This window comes from Phascolarctos cinereus, unplaced genomic scaffold (assembly GCF_003287225.1).
Source record: "Phascolarctos cinereus isolate Bilbo 61053 unplaced genomic scaffold, phaCin_HiC Scaffold_3;HRSCAF=262, whole genome shotgun sequence".
NCBI lineage: Eukaryota > Metazoa > Chordata > Mammalia > Diprotodontia > Phascolarctidae > Phascolarctos > Phascolarctos cinereus.
Window position 1 is genome coordinate 21,457,908 of NW_027555736.1, and position 18,587 is coordinate 21,476,494.

Below are 18,587 nucleotides of genomic sequence, written 5' to 3' on the forward strand. Positions count from 1 at the left end.
CTGACGTAGAGCCAACCAAGCAAAAAGGCCCCCCCCAGGGCCCCCTCATGGTCCCACTGACTCCCTCCCTTTCCACAACATTCTAAGCAATTCTGCTGTTTCCAGGATCCCTCGCTCCTCTGAGCAGACAGCAGCCTATTCGTGTCCTGACTGACACTGGCCTTTGGGAATCCAGCTCCTTGTAGCCCCCCAGCGACGATCCTCTCCGAGCTTGGCCACGCAGGGCCTGGATTGGTGACACCCCCAGCGCTCGTGCTCCCTGGGCACAGCCTCCAGGAACTGCAGGTCACCTACAGGAAATGGTGAGGCCAGGGCGAAGGGCGCCACGCAGCCACATGCTCAACCTGCTGACCCCAAGGAACCGGAAAATCCAAGGACAACTTCAGTTCCCTTCAAGCCAATGTCCCATACTGTGTTTGAGAGCAAAAAACGTGGCCTAAGAAGTTTTAGAAAGAAACTGAATGAAAAGGATAAAACAATTAACTTCTCTGGATATCCTTCAGTTAATCATAACACCCCACACTCTTTCTACCTTTACCTCCCCATGGGACATTCTAAATTTTTAAACTGTATATTGTAAATTGGGGCCCAAAGTATAAGCAGAAGAAAACACAATAGAAAATAGCAACATCAAATACAGTCCATCCTCTTTCTTCCTCTCTCTCCCTCATCCTCCTCTTCCTCTCCCCCTCCCTTCTCTCTCCGTCTCTCTCTCTCTGGCTCTAATTCTCAGCCAGACAACCTCAGGCACGTTATGTAACTTCTCTGTCCCTAAATCATCTCCTTTCTGAGATGAGAGTCTGGAAACGTGCAGCTCGTGTTTGCTGGGAAGCAGGGGCCATGCCATGCAGCTTGAGGGGATGCCAGCTCCAATTCCGCCGCTGCCACTGACCAGCTGGGCAGCCCCTGGCAAGCTGCGGGCTTTGGACAGGGGGCATCTTGTGATCTCTGGTCCAACTCTCTTATTTGGGGAAGGGACAAAGTAAGCGCCAGACAGCTTCCAAGACGGTCCAGGGCCACACAGGGAGCAGCGTCAGAGCCCAGACTCAAAGCCCGTGCTCCGCCTCCTAAGCTGGGCTCTTTCCAGTGCCCCGGCTCATGTGACACCGGGGCTGCAGGTCGCCTTGATGGAAGGAGTTTTTCTACCCTGAAAAAGTACCACTCTTTGCTGCATTCAAATGCTTCCATGCGCAGTCAACCAGCATTTATGAAGTGCTCGCTCTGCATGTGCCGGCATTGTGCTGAGCACGGTGCTGCTCACCCCCAAGGGGTGAGAGTCCTGCCAGGCACATACGTACTAGATCCATGCTGGATACATGGGAGGAAATCACCAGCAACGGAGGGTGATAGAGGTGCCTCGGGAAGGCCTCAAAGGGTGGGTCAGTGGGTAAATCAAGGAGACGACGGACGGGCAGCCCCTGGTAAAGCACTGCAGACACACATGGCATGGCTGGAGGCTGCCTGCCCAATGCCAGCTCAAGCTGCCGTGGCAGCCATCTGCTCAGGTGATCTGAGGAATTCGGCTGACCCAGGGCACAGATCTGACCCCTGACTTTGGGAACTTTAAAAAAAAAATCAATCTCCATTTATGCTCCAGGTCAGATGAGCCCGGAACAGAGAGGCTGTGGTCTCTCACACACACACACACACACTGCCAGCCCCCACAACAACACAAGTGTGGATATAGCTCCATCCACTTTGGACCCAAATACACCGGTGTCCATCTGATGTCCCCACTGAAAATGCCATGGATGCAATGTAAAACCTTCGAAGTCATGCCCAGGACAGACGCCTTCCAAAGCTAAACTGCCCCTGAGCCACGACATCAGATCCCTCACATTAAAGGGGGAGCAGCGGGCATCCAACAAACAGTGTCAATGCCCCAAGAGAAGCCGCGCAGAAGAGTCAACAGAGAGCCAGCCTCGGAGGCAGGCTATACGAGACCCTGGGTAAGTCACTGCACTTCTCAGGACTCCCAAGAAACCGAGAGGCCACAGCCAGGCTGCTCCAGTAAATGGAGAGAGCGGGCACACACTTAAGTATGAACCAGGCAAAAACATGATAGTTTGGGAGAGCTCCCTGGGGACAAAACCTCCTCGAATGGAATTAAACATGGATCCTCTTCAACCAATTCAGCATCATTTATTAAGCACCTACTGTGTGCCAGGCACTGTGCTAAGGGCAGGACACAAAGACAGGCAAGAAACAGTCCCGTCTCAGGGGGCTCCCAGGCCAATGGGGTAGACACCACGCAAACAAGGGCACGCCAAACTCTGGCTGCCAGAGGATAAGGAAGCGACCACGCCAACCGCATATGGAGGAGCGGCCTCCCTCAGAGGCCACTGAAGAGCCTCCAGCCTTCTCATCCTGGTCACCTCATCCCCACTGCCCGACGGACTCTCCACTGTAACACGTCCCCAGCAATGCTCACAACTCCCAGGTTGCCCTGCGACGTTCCAGAAGGTACCAACAACGAACACCACACTGGAGAGAAGACAGCCTTCTAGAAATCCAACCTCCTAAGCTGAAGAACACGTGAGGTGCACCTTCCCCTGCCTCCCCAAGCATGTCTGTGCATGCATGTGCATGAATGTGCACAGGCATGTCACCTGTGCGCATCATGTGCCAGGATGCCCTGGGAATAACACGGCCAGGCAACTGAACGTTCCATTATCCTTCACCAAAGAAAGTGATGGTATTAAGCCATCTGTTTTCCCTACACTATAGATCTGAAAGCACACCACGGTATAGCAGAAGGCTGGCCTCAGTGTCTAAAAACCTGGGCTCGAGTTTTGCCTTGACACACGCTGGCTCTGTGACCCTGGACAAGTCAAGTCATTTAACCACAAAGGGAGCCAGGTGCCTCTGTCAATTATCTCCAGTTGAGCCTGTCTACACAGCTTGTTTGTATTCAGTCTCTGGCACATCATACGTCATCCACCCCATCAGAAGGTGAGCTCTAAAGAAGAGACCATCTTCTGCCTTTCCTAGCATCCTCAGAGCTCAGCATAAGGCCTACCATACAGAGGGTGCTCAATAAATGTTAACTGACTGACTCTAAGACTCTGTAAGTTACAGATGAAACACTGACCTGTATTGGAAGAGGGACTCCCCCATACTGATGAACTCACAGTTTGGATACAAAAATTTTTTTAATTTAAAAAGGAATTAAATTTGATCTTCTGAAGTTACTTTTTAGATCTTTATGAAAGAACCTGAGAAATAAATATTCTACTGATGAAATGCAACGGAGAGGCAGCTCTGCAGAGCAGTAGAAAGGGCTCTGAATTTGGAGTCAAGAGCCTCAGGTCCAAACTCTGGTTCTGTCACTGACTCCCCGCTGGGTGACTTTGGGTGAGTCACTTCTCCATTCTGGGCCTTCCCTGGGAAAGGGAATAAAGTGAGGTGCCCTGAGGAGGTGCTCTCTATGGCCCTTTCCAGTCCCTGAAAGCCATTCCCTAACATGCGCCTTCCAAGTCATCACAAACGCACCGCTGCACTGTTTGCCAAAGGCAGGTGCATCTGTCCTGGATCCCTCCAATATCAGCTTCATCTGCTGCCCCTGTTGAAAGGGCCTCGGGCAGTTTTCCTCCATGGTCCAAGTCCATCTTTATAGAGAAGGGGAAACCAAGGCCTAAGAAGGGAGTGACCCACCTCCAGCCACAGCATTCCAGTGGCAGCTGGGAAGGGAAGGCTGAGTTTTTGGCCAGGTCTCTTCGCCCAACACCACCCATGAGGCTGCTTTAACACTGCCTTCCCTGGATTCTCAAGTCATTGCATAAATACAAGAAAAGAAGGAATCTTGGGAAAGCGTGTGTGTCTCAAGTGAGCCTACCGGCAGCCGAGGGAATCAAGGGCACAACAACTCTCCCCAAAGACTTAAGATGTTGCTTAGTAAAATCCTTGTCTCTGAGGTTTCATCCTGAACAGCATCCAATGACCTGTGGTTGCAGTAACTAGGAACCGAAGGGTCCAACTCAGGGGCTGAGCATATTTTTAATCAGGACCCAGAGCCGGCCTCAACTTAGAAGATGCATCTCTATTTAGGGAAAGGAAGCTCAGCCCTGGTTACTGCAGACACCCAACACGGTCAAGATGAGGCAGTGGCACATGGTGGGAAGGGCTCCAGAGACCTGAGCTCTTACACCTCTGTGTTCTTGGGCATACTAAGCCCTAACTGTGTGCTGGGCACAGGACACAAGGCAGATCCACGGCTTGAATCCTGGAACTAGCGTTGCAGTAAAGTGTCACCAGCGGCTCCACCTCCAGTTAGGAAAGCTGAGGCGCTAGCCCCACCTTGTGGCCATGGGAGTAACCCAGGTGGAGCATCCCATGGCCACCAGGATCTTCCCTTCTATTGAGGGGGACCGCGTAGGCCCACAGGCACTCCTGGGCTTCAGCTTCTGAATCTGCAAAATGAGGAGGTCGAACCAGATGACTGACGATGATGATGATGATGATGATGACGACGATGACATCTAGCACTTTAAGGATTGCAAAGAGCTTTACAAATACTATTTCATTTTCTCCTCAAAACAGCCCTGGGAAGAAGGTGTTATTATTTTCCCCATTTTACTGATGAGAAAACTGAGGCAGAGAAAAGCTAAGCGACTTGCTCAGGGGTTACACAGTCAGTATATGTCGTCAGAGGTAGAACCTGAATCCAGGTTTTTCCTGACCCAGCTCTCTATCCCCTATACTAAGCTGACTCTTTTTTACTGGTATTAGTAATTATTAAGAGCAATTACAGCCACTAAAGAGAACATTCATAAGGAAGTTTTAAAAACTCAATAAACATTAGATGCCTACCATGTTAACCAAATTTTAAAAATTCCCATAAAACAGCACAAGGCAGCCCAGAGTGATTTCCATCACTCGGTTAAGGGCAGGTTCTCATTCTAAGACTGCAATATTTTGTTGGGGACACGAAACCTTCTCCTCTGACAAAAATTGATCCTCCACTTACTCCTCATGGGACTCCCTCCTGCACATCTGCTCAGGGAGGTTTCAAAGGCCGCACGTGGGGAAGAGAGCACAGGATATGTCCGAGTGCCCTCTGAAACCCTGTCACTGCAGCTCTAAGCACTGAGACAATGCCGAGGACAGAAAGAAGCTGTCTCGCCCATGAGACCTGGGCCTGACACAAAGAAGGAGCAGGCCAGTTCTCCCCTAGGACACACCCCAGCGAGACCGGGGGAGGGGGGGAGGGGAAGGAGCATGCCTACCTGCTCCAGCGTGAGCTGCTTTGAGATGGTGTCGTTCTCCAGTTTCTTGATCTTCTTCATTAGTTTATTGACCTGAAACTCCTGCTCCTGCTCCAGGTGCTGCTCCAGTTCTGCCTTCTCGTGCTGCAGCTACACAAAGGGGACACAAACAGGGGCAGGCATGAAATCCAAGCGGTACGGGAGCCTGGGAACCAACCCCCAATCCCGCCCCACGGCTGCCGTCACTCACCTCCATACCCGGAACGCACCTTCTGTCCCCAGACCCAGCCCCAAGCTGTCCCTCTGGATCCAAGTCCTAAGTGAATCAATCCTCAACACAAATGATAGCCAAACTCACAATCCCTACTAAAAAGCAGCTATACAATCCATTCTGGTTAATTCTCACCATAATAATAAAAATCCCATTTCTCCAGTGTAGAAGGTGCACAACGCCTGTCTGTGAGGGAAGCAGAGTATTCTATTTCCCACATTACAGATGAGGACCGAAGCTCAGAGGAGCACCCAGGGTGTCTGATTTCAAACCCTGTCCCTTCCTTTTCCTCTGTACCACTCCAAAAGAGAATAGCATACCACAGAGCCTGAGAGAAGGTCCAGAATCCCATGCTACACGTAGCATATTTATTTCAGTAAAGACGGCTGAATCAAGGCTACATGAGCCGTATGTATAATGTATGTGTAATTTATGCACAATGCTCTTGCCTTAACATCCACATTCTTGCAATGATTCTGTATCTAGGGCCAGGAGTCCCAGAAGCGCCTGACTACAGCTCAGCCCAGGGACAAAGGAGACAAGTGGTGGTGGGCAACAAGAAGAAAAGGAAGAGACCACCAGGGAAGCGATGGAGAGAGACCTAATGGCCACGGGAGGTCACCTGCCAGTGTGGGTCTACACCTTCTCTCCCAAACACGGACAACTGAAATGCCACTGCGGGTCAGAGGTCTTCCTACCCCCAAGTCCTGCACTCCATCCACTCCACCGTGATGCCTCTCCACAGCTCTTAACCCAACATCCATAAACATGTTTTTAAAATGTTTTGATAATTGTACTTTAAAATAATTGGATTCCTTTATCATCCCATATATGTGATTTTATACATATTAAAATGTCACTTTGAGAAGGGGTCCATAAGCTCCACTGCCTGGGGGTGAAGAACCCCTGCCCCAGGTAAGCATCCTGACTCTCACTCAATCATTTCCTATAAACAAAACAAGCTTCCTTTAACACCAATTAGGCACCTCTCATGTGGGGAAAACAACAGGACTCCTTGCATTAAAATAATCAAATCACAAATGAGAAAGAATTTTTCAGCAGGGAACTTTTTCTTCAATTTCTTTCTTTGCTTTTTATGTGCATTTCTTTGAAGCGATAAGTATCTTTGAGAGGCAGACAAGGTGCAAGGGTCAGTCAGGAAGACTGGAGTTAAAGCCTCCCCTGGTCATACTGGCTATATGATCACAGACAAGCCAGGCACAATTCTCTCAGATCACAAACTACCAACCGGCTGTGGATCTGCATTGGAGTGCGAGTGTCCACACTGTGAGATCCCAGTGAAGTCAGTGATGCCTGTTATCATGGCCAACATCTAATTAGGTTTGGTGCTGTTTTGTTTTGTTTTTAAACTCAGACAACACAGATATGGTAGGTGTATAACGTTTAAATGAGATGTGAACTTCACAAAGAAATGTTCCCCTCAAAAACTACCCCTGAGGAACATCTAGAAAAATCACACCTTTCAGGACTGAAGTGAGGTGATCTCTGAGACTCTCACACATCTGGAAAATAAGCTCTAGACTGGGCACTAAAAAGCCAAGAAACACAGAATTCACTTTCGCCCACAACAGAACTGAAACAAAGAGTCCTGCTGCCTGGTCTCTTCTGCTGTGACTCAGGAGACATCACAGTTTGGGAGCTGGGTAACTTGCGTGGTTTTGTTTTTTAATGAGAAAACAGGAAACAAAATGTAAAGCACTGTCTTGGAAATTTAAAAAAAAACCAAAACTCACTTGTGAAAGTAGCAGCTGGCAAAATGTGAAAACCAACAGGACAAAAATAAAACACGAGATTAATATGGAAGATGAACCACAGATTAAATTCAAAGAAAATCTAAGTGTTTTCCAACATTCCATCCAAAGGAGGTAGGAACCCACGCCTGAGAGAACAGGCTCAGAAGAACACTTCTCTGATTCTCCAGTCACCCTGGGAAGTACAGCCAGAGAGCCAAGGCCTCATTCTGTCATGGTGGTTTTTCCGGATACAAATGGCAGATAACCCGGGTTCCATCACAATGTGACAACACCTCGCCAGGGTCAGAGAAGGTCTAGCATGGATGGATGACAAGCCACACGTCACTGCCGCCACAGAATGGCAAGGCTAACAGACATGATGTGGCCTGGACATTTCTGAGAGCCTACTTCAGCCTACATCCCACTAGGGATCAGTCAAGAAATATGCTCATGAAGTGCCTACTGCGTGCCAGGCCCTGCTGGGCGCTGCGGACACAAGGACACAGAATGAAAAAATCCTGAGGCTTATGAGCTAAAACGGGAGACTGCAAGCAGCCATAAAACACAGCATAAAGTAAATAAATGCGAATATAGACCAGGTAGCAAGTGCCATGGGGAGGATTCTAATCCCATTTTACGATGCAAAGTCTTTCTCTGCCCTTAAAATGGAAGCTGTCCTCTCAAACAAAACCTCTACCTTTTGAGTTGTGAAAAATATATATAAACATGGTACCAATCCTTGGAGTGTATTCTCTGTAGGGAAAAAAAATAAACAGCAGGGGCTTATCGAAGACTTAACTCATAAGACCCCAGATCAGAGCTGGGCGGTCTACCTCCCGGCAGTGCAGCAGAGAGCGAGCCCTGCACAGGAAGCCAGGAAAGCTCTGCGCTTACTCGCCGTTACCTTGGGCAAGCATCTGGCAACCTGGCCAGGGCCCACTTTCTTCATCGGCCAGGATCAGACTAGACAAGAGCCAGGACGCCCAGGCCGCTGCTAGCCTCTCCAAGGCTGATGCTATCAGACTCTGGGGATCCTGGTTTATCAAGCTTAGAGACTCTGTTCACCCAAACATGCAGCAGGCTCCAAAGGGCTGTGCTCTTCAGGGTAGGGGCTGCCTTCCTATGGCCAATGCCCAGCATCTAAGAGCTGCTAAGATCAGGGGCAGACAGAGACCAACGTAACAGGCATGTGCTCCTTTCTGGACTGGAGATTCCTAATGGCGCTTCCTTATTATGATGCCGTATAATTCTGACTGAAACCCAGATTTAGAGAATATGGAGGCTCAGAGATCATCTAGCCCACACCCCACATTTTGCAGAGGGAGATGATCTGACACCAAAGCATTCTCGATGTCACGTCTAGAATCCAGTTCCACAGAACGATTCTTGAGTTCCCTGACTACATTTCAGAGGAGACCATGGTGTCTAAAGGAGAGCCAGCTACGGCGCATTCGTGGACTTGGGCAAGCCTTAGTCTGCTCATCTATCAAAAGAGGCAGATTTGAATGAAATCTGTGATTTATCTGAGTCAAAGCAGACATACTCATAGTAAGTCTAAGACTGATCTGCTAAAATTTTAATATATAATAATGTATATCTAACAACATAACAAGTGTAATGGGATAGCCAGCTTCCATGTGCAAGGAATACTTCTTAAGCTCACTGCCTAAGTTTCGAGAGACATTTAAAAAAAGCCAGCCCAAGGCATTACAAAACGAAAATGATAGGGAACAACTTCAAGAGGATGGGAGAGTGGCTGGGGATCTGTTTTGCATTTGCAAAAATGTTTGTGTGAAATGTGGCTCACCAGAACAGAGCCATTATCAACAAAAGGCCAATACCTTCTGAAAATGGGAAAACTGTCCGCCCACGTAGAGTGATGCGCGTGACACTGGGCAGGGAGGTTCTCGCCCAGCTCCTGAAGCAAGGACTGGACTCTGGCAATGGGCAGCCTAAGCACTTCTAATGAATCAGAAACACCCCGCAGCTCTTTCCAGATGTCAAGTGAATGCAGTGGGGAAGGACGTCAGGGTCTCAGGAAAAGAACAAAGACCTAACAGCACAAGGTCTGAACAATATGGAAACAAGAAAATCCACTTTTCCTGTATCTGCCTGGTACAACTTGGAGGTGTGAGCAATCTTATCTTCCCATAGGAATGGTAACCTTGAAGAAGAGAAGCCAGTCAGGCGAAACGTCCGGCCATCCCAGCAAAGCCTAAATTCCAAGGTCTCTTCTTCCATGCCAAAAAAGGCTTTTATCATAATCTGAGCCAAGGCCACCTCCGCCCTCCTATTCCTGCTGTTTAACTGGGCCAAGTTCATGCCCAGTGAGATTCACGCATGTTCTCCTATAGGATTGCGCGGAGTTCTGGGTTAGCCCTGGTTCCAGGGCTTAGCATAATGCCTGGCACACAGCAGGCACTTAATCAATGTTTACTGGATGAATGAACGGTGCCACATTTGGGGAAGGGCACTCCAGAAACGTGGCCGCAATGCTGACGGCCCTTGAGGAGCAATGGGATCAGCGTGAGGAAATGAGGGGGAGAAGCCTCCAGGGGCCCAGTGGCCACCTTCAAACTTCAGAAGGACAACCGCCCAAAGGGCAGGCAGGGCTGGAGAACCAGCAAGGAGGGCCGGGCTTCCAATCAAGACAAACCTGGGCTGCCACAAAGCAGAAGCCGCTGCCCCAGCAGGGAGGCTCAGTGATCAGGTGCAGAAGATGCAGCCTCCCTGCTTCAGCAGAGCTGGCCTGGCCAGCCTCTGGGATCCCTTCTGCCAAGATTCTGCCCATACCACTGCAGAAGGCGTCTTTCAAGACCTCTCCTCTGTTGCTAAAAGCAGCCAGTCCTTAGACATGCAATGGCCGTCTGCCTTCCTATTCTGGGCAGGTGACTGGCACGGTCCCAGCCGCCCCAGGCTCTTCCAGACCCTGCTGTCCGTCAAGAGGCTGAAGAGTCTCAGGGCAGCCCCCAGTGGTTCTGAGAAGGAACCTGGGGCTTCTGCCTGTGACTGAAGGGACTGTTTTCACTGTCTCTTTGCATCTCTGGCACTGAGCACGGTGCGAGGTACACAGCAGGCACTTAATAAATGCCTGCTGCCTGAGAAGAGAGAATGGGATAGTCAGGGACAGTGGGAAGGAAGGGCCAAGAAGGCAGGCCCAAGTTCTGGCGTGCTTACTTCGTGCCTGTGTGATTGATCCTGAGCAAGGTCTCCCACCTCACATCTCTCCTCCATTCCCATAGCACCTCCATACCAGGGCCAAAGGCATTTCCTACAGCACAGGTCTGACCCTGATGCTTCCCTGTTCAATAAGCCCCAAAGGCCCCCTGCAACTCCTCTGCTTGGCATTCGAAGCTCTGCCCGACTCAGCTCTGACCCCCTTTCCAGGTCAATTGTATTTATTCCTGCCCTTTGTCCCAAGCCAAAATAGTCTCCTTGCTGTTTCTCCCACACATGATGTTACAAGTTGCATCTCTGGGCTCTGGCCTAGCTGTGTCCCAGATTCCCAGAAAACACTCTGCTCCCCCCACTTCACAGCATCCCTCGTCTCCTTTAAAGCTCAGCTTAAGGGCCACTTCCTGCCTCTCCCCAAACAGCTGCCTCAGTTTCCTCTACTGAGAAAATTGAAAGAAGAGGTCCAGACCACACTTCTTAGGTCTCTTCTAGCTCTAAAATGGTGGAGCCATGAGGAGACCATGAGGAGATACGGCCAGCATCATGTCGGCAAAGTCAGCGTTGGTGGGATCGGGCAGCTGGACGGCTGAGAATGGTGAAGAAGAGATCTCTAGAAGGCTGGGGGAGGACGTGTCCTCTGCGAGGCCAAAGATCAATCACTCAGCAGCAGCAGCAGCAGCAGGCGGACAAGCGCTTCTGCCCACAGCTTCCTTCCTATCTCCTCCACTCATCTTTCCACAAACAATCTGAACCCAAGCTGGTATTCAATTCTACAAACTTTCATGAAGCTCTTACTACATGAGCTACCACTGGGAACACAGAGACAGGAGGACAAAAAAACTCACCCACAATTCCTGCCCTCAGAGAGTTTACAACTTAACTGGGCAGCTAGGTAGTACAGGAGATAGGCAGGAAGACCTGAGCTCAAATCTGGCCTTAGACACTAACTATAGGACCCTGGGCAAGTCACTCAGCCTCTGTCTTCAGTTTCCTCATCTATAAAATGGGGAAATAACAGCACCTTCCTCCAGTGGGTTGTGGAGAGGATCAAGCAGTGTGCCCGGCACACAGTAGGCAACATATAAATACTGGCGGGGATTATGACTGGGGTGAGAAGGAGACCATGTGAATGACAGTTCACAAAGCAGAGGCGTCAAGGATGAAGGGAAGGTGGGAAGTGGGCGTGCGACCGGAGAGGAGAGAGGGATGTGGCAGATCTGGCGGGGTCAGCCTCTGCAGGCTGTGGTCACCACCCAGACGTGGGGAGGGACGAGGGATGAGAGTCCAAGACGGCTCTGGGGCTTTGTGCCTGACTGACGGCAGAAGGCACAGGTCTCGGGGGAGGGAGAGGTGAATGGAAGGGCCACATTGCATCTGAGCTCCCCAAGAAGCAAGCCAACAACCGTCCGCCTCCATCCTCATCTGAGCACAGGTGGAGCAAAGCCCTGGGGAAAGCCCGAGGGATGACGTGACCGCATCCTCCGTCACCAAGTGATCTCCTCACTCTGCGGTCCCTCCCCAATCCCGTCAGCTCTCCCGGAAAGCCTTTACTCTTTTCTAGTTTGGACAATCCAAGCTAAGCGCAGTGACAACGTCTCAATGACAGGGTCTCAGTACTTTGCAAAGTGAAAACCTGCCCCAGCAGTTTTCAAAGTGTGGTCTGGGGGCCCCTGAGAGTCCCCTTTCAGAGGGTTCATGAGGTTAAAAGTACTGTCATAATAATACAAAGATATTTCCATTTCTCAAACAATAAACATCGATAGACCGAGTCCACATAAGCAGAGAACTTTTTAAAAATGTGAAGTCCTCGATAATCCTTAAGAGTGTAAAGGGGGGCAGCTAGGTGGCGCAGTGGATAGAGCGCCAGCCCTGGATTCAGGAGGACCTGAGTTCAAATCCGGCCTCAGACACATTAACACTTACTAGCTATGTGACCCTGGGCAAGTCACTTAACCCCACTGCCTAGCCAAAAAAAAAAACCAAAGATCGTAAAGGGATTTTAGGACATGAAGTTGGAGAACCACTGGGCTAACCCAAAGGATATCGTTGGTTCCACAAAAACAGGACTCTAGGTAAAACAATGTTACAAGGGGCAGATGGTCCCAAGGCACAATGTAGTGATGAGGCAACTGAAAAATATCACGGCTGACTTGTGTTATCAAGTCTGCGATGCCCATATTGTGAAACAAGTCAAGTCCGAGAGATGCTGGTAAATCTCTATTATTTCAACAACATTTCTAACCTATGCTTAACTGGTAAATTCAGAGAAGCAAAAACAGGGATCCATATCACAGCAGGTATGGTACAAGGGCTGAGGGTCTGGGTTCGAGTGCTGGCTCTATCACTCATTACTCTGCAGCCTGGGGTGAGTCACTTCACCACCCGAGGCTGCAGCTCCTTATCGATAACATGAGACTGGAAGGGACGGCTTGGGAGGTCCTTGTACTTCCAAGACCCAGGGCTCATCTGCTGCTTATTTAGGGTGTGCCAGGTACAGCACCACAGAGCAATCCAGAGTATTTAAGAGCCTGTCCCAGGCCAGAGAGGCCATGCTTGGTTCTGGAGATAAAGAGAAAAAAAAAAAAGCATCCCTGCCTTCAAGAAGATTCCACTCTAGCTCAGAAACAATGACACACTAGGTAATGGGGTCTGGGCGAGTAGTGGGGGGAAAAGCCAGGGAGTGAGATCACCAAACACCTTGCCTAAGAGTCAGTGAGTGTTAAGAAGTAACCTTAAAAAGCCCTTCCATTTCTCTGTCACGTGGTGAGAATGTGGCATTAATCAGTCATTTGCATGACATAATCCATTTTGTGGCATTTAACTGACAAGGTTGTGATTTTCCTTTCTACGGAAAAAAACCGACATTGCCTTCTCTTTGCCCCCATTTTAACTCTCACATTGAGCTTACTCAGTGCCAGAAGGATGTGCAATGCCTTCATTTGCACAAAGGAAAAAAAAACCCATTAACATTTGGAGTTAACCCCATACTTCTACAATCCTTGGTCCTTAAGGACTCCCAGGGAGAAGCTCAGCCCCCATCACCAAAAGGAAGCTGGTTTGTTGTTGGGTTTTTTTAAGTTTTATCAATCAAGGAAGGCTCGGGGCATTCAGACAAGAAGTGCTTCTTCCCCTTGTCCTCACCCCAAAATACAGTGAGCCCTGTATCTACCGAGTATTTACACCAAGCCAATCAACCCAGCAGCTTCTTCTGCCAACGCACAGCTGCTGTGCTGCACCCCCTTCCCCGTTCATCTCCCTTCACTGAGTGCAGGGAGGGCTGCCCCCGGGTCAGGCATCCAGACGAGGTTATACACTGCGGCAGGAGTGGTTTGGTTTTTGTCCCTAGGTCCCCAGAGCCAAGCACGGAGCTCCACAGGCACCACGTGCTACATAAAATACAGTTCACAGGAGCTCAGTACTTTCAAGGGCCATCACTCACTGGTATTTAAGTCACTGTGTACAGGCTCCTCCTGGCTGTTTGCTCTGCTCTGCATCAGTTCCTAATGATGTTTCTTCGATATTTCTCTGATTTCCTCCAGACCTTATCCATCCCCTCCTTAAACTGACTGCCCTCTCTAAAAATGGCCATCATTAAAACAAAAAAAAATATGACTGGAATGCCCTAAATCGTCATCCTTTATTATGACACTGTAGTATCTCACTCTATTTATATACCACCATCTCTTCGACCATTCCCTGGATCTATGGACAACTATGTCTTTGGTTTTCGGCTACCACAAAGCCTACTGCCGTGACGACCCTGTCAGAGAGCCTTTCCCTCTGACATCGGCCTCCTCTGGGTAGTGTTGGCAGGGGGATTGTTGGGCCAAAGGATGCGAACCATTTACTGACTTGTCCTACATATTTCCACAGTTCTAACATGAAATGTTAAGGAAAATGTTTATGAAAAGCAAAGGCTGATCCTGTGGCAACAGAGAGGCCCCTGAAATACCCCAGGAGCCTCACACGTTTCTGTCAGCTCCGTCCGAGTCACCCCAACCTCTCAGGATCCTCCTCCTCCTCAGCAAACATTTCAAGCAACCTGCTAGACCAGCTAACTAGACTTCCCTGGAGAGGAAGGGAGGGAGGGCTGAAAGGACAATTTACCTGCATCAGTTTTCTGGAGAGCTCATTAGTGAGGAACTCTTCTTCCTTCTCGTAATTCACAGCAAGCGTCTCCTTCTCCTTCTGCAAGGCCTGAATCTTCTTGAACAAGGTGTTACTGATGAACTCCTCCTCTTGCTCAGCCCTGGCTTGCTGGAAAACAAAAGCACGCATATGGTAAAGGAGACAGAAATTTGCAAAAGGAAAAGGGAAAAGGGAAAGGATCAATTTCATATGAATGTCAGTTTCCTTTGGGGCTAAATCACACTCCAACTCAGGAAACTGGAAAAGGCCAGCCCACGAACTTGTCCCTCCCTATGGTTGATTTTTTTTTAAAAAAGGGAGTCATTCCCTAAATAATCTCATTGGTACATGATCAGAGTGAAAAAAACCGCAAGTGCTCATTGGCATGAATTCCGGGCCTCTCTTCAGCTCATTACAAGGCCTACGTTTATAAGCAAATTCATATGGAAAATGTGCTACATTTTGTTACTACCTCATTAAATTTAATACAAGGATATGGCCCGAGTGACAATTTTATTGGGAATAAGAAACTCCCATGTGACAAACCTCCTACCAATTCAGGTTAGCACCTCCTCACTAAAGCAAATTCATGGTCAATATAAATCTATTATGTTCTTTAAAACTGTACATAACAGAAAGTCACAGGTTTTCAGATGGCCATCTTCTGTTTGTTTATGGAAATAGTCATATTTGTTGATGTTTTTAAACTTCATGATAAAAAATTAACAAATAACGAAACAGCACGCTCCACAGACATACTACATACTGAAGGGACCTGGATTCAAATCCCCGTGTGATATGAGGCAAGTCTCTGAGCCCAGCTTTTTCATGGGGAAAATGAAAGCCATGAATGAGGTAACCATGAGGAGAAAGCTCAGCTAGAAGACTGCATCCTCAGATTTTTTTTGCAGACTAAATTTCCTAATTATGTTAAAGGAAAATTCTAAACAGGAAAAATTAAGCAGTCTACCACTAATAGTTTATTAATTTTTTAATTAGCAAGACCTTGATTTCCTCACTATTCATTTGTAGTAGAAAATACTCTGCTTGGAACATGCCCCTCCAATGCTTAATATCGACAATTATAAGCACACTTAGAGGCTTCCAGAAGCACCTGATTTGATTCAAACAGCTCTGGCTTTAAGACAACCAGCCCAACCCTGTAATGGCGTATTGTGATGCATTAAGCCCAATGAAATATTCATCCTTTATCCGCCACACTCAGTGTTAATGCCAAGCCCACAGTGCGTGCCAACAAGAATCCTGGGAAAGTATGTCTGTAACGCCACTCGCTCTTGTAAAGGGCCAACAGACCCTGCTTGGCTCCCCCTCGCATCCACACACCCAACAAACACCAAGCACTCAGCCTCCCAGAAAAGGCCTGAGGGCTCACCCCACCAGCACTTCCATCCCTTCCCATAATTACCTAGGAACAATACAACTGCCACAGAGAGAATATGGTGGGGTGGGGAAAGTGAAACACTGACTCCATGTACAAAATATAGATGTTGGGTCACAGAGAATCCGAATCAAGAAATTGGGGTGCAAAGGGCCTTAGAAGCCAGCTAGCCCCACCTGGACCTGAAAGGAACTGCCCCTACAACCCACCCACTCCACAAGCCATCCCCCAGCCTCAGCCTGAACAAGTAAGGGAACTCGCCATCTCATAGGCCACCCAGCGCTCTCTGGGACATCTCTGTCAGCAAGTTCTTCTGGACATCTGGCCTCAACTTCCCCACTGCTCTTGGTCCTGCCTCTGGGGTCAAGCAGAATAAGTATAAACCCTGCTCCACGTCGCAGCCCTTCAAACACAGAACAGCTTTCATATCTCACCACCACCACCACCACCCCCGCCTCTACTACTGCCGCCACCACCAAGCTGCTCCTTTCCAGTCTAAATGCCCCGAGTTCCTTCAACCAAACCCCACAATAGCAGCTCCAGCTCCCGCACCATGATCCATGTTTCTGGCGAGTTCTGCAGTCATCATTCTCTATTCATGTTCCAGCCTGGCTGGGGTCCTCACTGTTCCCCATTCACACTCTGAGCCCTCCCCCAGCTCTGCTTCTGTTCAGGCTGTCCTCCATGCATGCCCTCCTCAGCTTGGCCTCTTGGCATCCTTAGCCTCCTTCCAAGCTCAGCTCACAGAACACTACCGATCCAAAGCCTTTCCTGAGCCCTCCAGAGCTAAGCGCTCTCCCTCCACCTCAAATTCTCATGTATAAACGTCTATCTAATCATATTTTATATCTCTCTCCACCCCTCCCAAAAACACTCCCTGAAGGCAGGAATATTTTTTTTTGTTTTATCTTTTTATTCCCACATGTCAACAACTATGTACAGATAAAATATATACAGTATAAACTGGAGATAATCACAGAGGGAAATGAAGAGTTAGCTTAGGAGAGGATAAAAAAAAAACCAGACCCATAATTGTGGGAAGGGCCAGCCTGAGGGTCTTGACTGTCGAAGGCCATTTCACTGGACTGAAAGCTCAGGGAAGCTGAGACCACTGTGGCCCTCGGAGGTTTTAAGTCCCGATTCAGCATGTGGTGTTACTCCTTCCCAGAGTCGGGCACTCGTCCCTGCCATACCGATGTCTGTGTCTCCGTCTGACCACCTTTGGATGTTCTGCCAACAAGCCCACTGTGCTCCAGGATGATCAGGCAAAAGGCAGAAATCACAGGTCTCGGAAGGCCTCTCCCCTTTATCCCATCCCGAGGAGATTCCCAGGCTGGCAGACTGTCTGAAAACTGCCGGCAAGGAGAAACTCCCTGACTCCGCTTCGAGGGGCTTTTCCAGAAGGGAAGCCCACATCTGCCCCCATGAAACATGCAGCCCTTGCTGCTGGTTCTGCTCCCCAGGGTCAATGGAGCAGAACAAAGCTCATCCCTCCTTTCCAGGCATGCTCTTCAAATACATGGGGCACAGCAGACGCTGGAGAAATGCTTCTGGATCGATTAATATGTCCTTCCCCCCACCCCAGAGGAGTCAGCATGGGTCCGTACTCTGTATTGCCTCCCCTGAGTACCCAGACGATGAACAATCATTTTGCACAGCTCGGGCGTAAGGCTTGTTCACAAATACCCAAACAGTGTCAGGGTCTCTTCCACTGAATGAGGTATTAGCATAACCTAGCATTGAGAGGCTGAGTTCCCAGACCTTCTGGGTTCTAACCTGGCAAGACGGTGAAAACCCATTGCAGTCTGAGGACCCAGGTTCAGATCTCCAGACCTTCAGCTCTCCATTCCACCCAAAACCATCTAAGAGAGAGGCCCGGGGCTGGTGCAGAATGAACACAACACGGCCTTCTCACAGAAGAGAGAAGCCTGGGTTCAAACACCGTGGCCAAGTGACTCACACCATGGCAGCCACTGGTGGGCCCCCCTGCCTCCAGTCTCTCCTCACCCTGCTCCATCCTCCACCCCGCTGCCAAAGTGACCTTCCCCAAGCCAGGTCTGACCCTGTAGACTCCAGTGGCTCCCTATGACTGTCTCCAGATTCTACACAGAATCCTCTACTTGGCTTGGCCCGGCCCCTCCCTACCTTTCCTGCCTTCTGACTCCCCTTCGCCCACCAGGGGAATCCAATCCAGTGACGCTGGCCTCCCTCCTCACACCAGACAGGTCACTTCTTGATGGTGGGCATCCTCACTGGCCATGCCCCAGGCCAGGGATTCTCTCCCGCCTCCCTCAAGTCTCTGCTAATATCCCAATCCCTGCCCTCCTTAACGCGAAGTCCTTCCCCCTGACAATCTCCAGCTGGCACCCATGTAGATCGTCTGTCCACGGTTGTGAACGTGTTGTCTCGCCCACTGGAAGCTCCTTGAGGGCAGGACTCATTGGTGCTCTCCAGATATGACCACGGGAAGGGGTTATGATTTTTATGTTAATCAACATGGGGTGTGTAATGACTGTACTGACAGCGCTCCGTTAACCAGCTGGCTGACCACAGTCACGTCCCTTCACTTCTGAGCCTCCATTTTCTGAAGGAAGATGGGGACAAAGCATCACTTAACCTCACGAAGCGGTAGTGAGGATCGATCATATGAGAGGGAG

General features: G+C 49.4%; 1 protein-coding gene across 1 annotated transcript in view; it reads right to left on the minus strand.

The window, feature by feature from the left end:
- CCDC6 (coiled-coil domain containing 6) overlaps window positions 1–18,587 on the minus strand; it is an 84,160-nt gene that overhangs the window by 31,004 nt on the left and 34,569 nt on the right. Inside the window, exons 2-3 of the mRNA XM_020998175.2 lie at window positions 14,511–14,660; window positions 5,226–5,354 (exon numbers count right to left, since the gene is read on the minus strand). Of these exons, the coding sequence (XP_020853834.1) occupies window positions 5,226–5,354; window positions 14,511–14,660 (279 nt within the window). The remainder of the gene's footprint in view (window positions 1–5,225; window positions 5,355–14,510; window positions 14,661–18,587) is intronic.